This window comes from Sinocyclocheilus grahami, unplaced genomic scaffold, assembly GCF_001515645.1.
Source record: "Sinocyclocheilus grahami isolate Dianchi unplaced genomic scaffold, SAMN03320097.WGS_v1.1 scaffold575.1, whole genome shotgun sequence".
Classification (NCBI taxonomy): Eukaryota; Metazoa; Chordata; class Actinopteri; order Cypriniformes; family Cyprinidae; genus Sinocyclocheilus; species Sinocyclocheilus grahami.
Window position 1 is genome coordinate 1,032,913 of NW_015505754.1, and position 3,140 is coordinate 1,036,052.

The 3,140-nt window shown below is 36.6% G+C and overlaps 1 protein-coding gene across 1 annotated transcript in view; it reads right to left on the reverse strand.

The window, feature by feature from the left end:
* Positions 1-724: 724 nt before the first annotated feature.
* The window catches only part of LOC107556685 (serine/threonine-protein kinase SBK1-like), a 22,566-nt gene continuing 20,150 nt past the window's right edge, over positions 725-3,140 (reverse strand). Inside the window, exon 5 of the mRNA XM_016239856.1 lies at positions 725-1,451. Coding sequence (XP_016095342.1) covers positions 951-1,451 — 501 coding nt within the window. The 3' untranslated portion in view covers positions 725-950. The remainder of the gene's footprint in view (positions 1,452-3,140) is intronic.

Below are 3,140 nucleotides of genomic sequence, written 5' to 3' on the forward strand. Positions count from 1 at the left end.
ACAAAACTATAATAGAATATCAATGATCCTAAAATAACACTTGCTTCAAGAAAGACAAAAAAGCACTATAAAACTAGTTTATACGACTCATATAATATATTCTAAGTCCTGTAAAACCACATGATGATCAGCTTTGAGTGAGAAACAGATCAAAACAAATGTTTCCCTCAGTATCTCTCAAATATCATTCAATTCGAATAGAACACATCAAGATACATTAGAACTGATGTCAATGACCAGACGCAATGCATCTTCAACTTTCAGAAAAAAGTGCACAAATTGTACCTTAAGTGGTATTTATTTACCTAATTTACAGACAAAGGTGCATATTAATACATTATACTACTCTATGGTACTAATATGCACATTTTAGGGGTAAATAAGGTACAAATTTGTCCCTTTAAGTGTACTGACCCAGCTGCTGTACTCCTACAGGTACCATTTTAATGACTTACATTTTGGACTTTTCCTCACATAAACCTATAATGGCTTTAGAGGACTCAGAATATGGTACTTTTATGTCATTTCAGGATCCATTATGGAGTATCGTGCAGAATTTCTTTATTCACGATCCATGGAAGAAGAAAATCCTATGGCTTAGGAATGACATGAGGTAAATGATGACAGAATTTCCATTTCTTTTTGGAGTGAACTATTCCTTTAAAATGAAAGCAGTTTTAATTAATTCAATACGCTATCCTAGAGAAGCTGATTCATTTCTAGTGCTAAAGTGACCTACCAAAGCTATGTCTTTTACTCTAAATTAGCGAGGTTTCAAAGTCACCATGTAATAGTTTTGCTAGATCTACATTTATGGCAGTTCTATTACTATTCTAACTTCCATTATGAAATACGCTGACGTTCCTGTGCAAACATTTTCCCAATAGTAGTTCCGAAGTAATATTGCTACCTTTTTTGATCAGCTTTGAGTGAGATATCCAGTTTTGGCTTCATACACAAATCTCAATAGGAGTGGTCATCATCACTTTGCTCTTGTCTTGGCGGTTGGGCGATGGGCTTTTGGAGGACTCCTCCCTAGAAGAATGCGGTTCGGACAGGATGCTACGTTTGAGGGGGGTGGGGCGTAGACAGGAAGTGCCTGAAGGCGGAGAGGGCTCTGTGTGTCTGTGGGCGGAGCATCGTGCTGAACCGCCCCTAGGCACCCTACAGGAAGCTCTGCGGCGGTGATGATTCAGCAGGTCGTATTTGAGGAAGTAGAACACCTCTTTAACCCCACAGCGCCGCTCCGGCTCCAACGCCAACAGCCGGCCAAACATTCGCAAAGCATCATCTGAAAACCGCCGCCATTGGGAGGGAACAACGCCGGGAGGAAACGCCCCCCGCTGCCATCGCTGAAATTCCGAAAAGAATGCGTCGCTAGGCAACGCCGCTTCCCACGGAAAGTTTCCCGTCAGCATGCAGAACAGTAGAACTCCGAATGCCCACACGTCCTGGGTCGTTGCCACGACGCCAGAAGTTCTGCTGAGCCGAACCCCTGCTATCCTGCCCACGTTAACCCCTGACTGAGAAACAAATGAGAAACTGATTTAGGATCATTCTGATTTTCTTTAGAGGTCATTGCCAACCTTTGATTTCTGCTGCATTAAACCACCAGTCGCTCTCTCTGGCCCTTCATTCCGCTTAACTGGTAGAGCACTGGGTTGAGCAAAAAAAAAAAATGTTAGAAATTGATTAGGCAGCAGCATACTGGATATTGATTTGGAACGACAGGGAATGGAATTTACGGAATTGCAATTCAAAGAAATTCACATTAATCCAACAAAACAATCAAAATGAGCAGGATTAGAATAGAATAGAATTGATAAAACTGCTTAATGTCAATTAGCTGCATTTTGTGTGTGTATATATATATATATATAATTGAAGTGTATTAATAATTAATATAATAAAATATCTTTAGTATATATACACTAAAAATATAATTAATTTATTATTTAAATATAATAGTTATTATATAATTTATTATTATACATAAATTAATTTTCATTGTAGTGGAAAAACACAAAATATGCGTGCGTATCTATGCATGAATGACCTACTTGATTGGATTTCCGCTCTCGGATGTTGGAGGAACAGCGCTGGTGCTCGGCACGTCTGTGTCTCGCAGCATCCAGGGTCCCTTTAGGGATGTCAGATGCGCTCATCCAATGGCCAGTCTCTTGTTCCCGTGTTCACATGATCACAGAGCCCCTCGAGCCAGCAGTGTCCCGTCATTCAGGCTTCATTTTCACCCCCAATTTAATGCAGTAAGTTAATTTTAGATTTGCTTTGCATTGTGACATTTAAGCACATTTTTCAACCAAGTTCTCATTCCAGTGTTATTATGCATCCAGTGTTATTATAATATTTTTATAAGTTTTAAATGTTATTTTTCTGTTTTCTTGTTAATTTTGTTATTTTTACTGGATGTGCCTATAGTTTTTATTATTTTGTACTTTAGTTTTAGCTATTTTAGTACATCAAGTTCAACTAAATGAAAATTAGAAATACTGTCTAGCTGAAATGAAAAAGTTTTTAACGTTAGTTAGTGTGTAATGTTGCTGTTTGAGCATACACAATATCTGCAAAGTTACGAAGCTGAAAGTTCAATGCAAACGGAGATATCGTCTTCTGCAGTTTAATGCCTACAAAAATGGCTGGTAGGGACTACAACGAGTTACTTCCCGGGTTCGTGACGTAACAAACCTAGATAAATAGCAAAGGGGGCGGGGCCATGCTGCGCTGATATTATAAAATATGGGCTTGAGTGTAGAATACTGCTACTAATGTCTGCCCAGTGCGCCCACATCTACTGCACAATCATTATTTCATTGTAATTAGACATAACATTATGTAAGGTGCAAGAACTTTGACATTAATCTTGTACATTTAAAACCTTTGTCATCCAATAATAATAATCATTATAATAATAATCAACAATAAAATTATAATTATAAACATTTTATTACTTGTTTTTATTAGTGTTATTATTATAAAGGTTGCACATAATAATAATACTAATAATAGTAAATTATAATTATTACAAATCATCAAAATGATTATAAACATATTGATTAAATTATTATATTAAAATAGAAATAATAATAATTATTATAATATTATTAAAAATAGAAATTCGT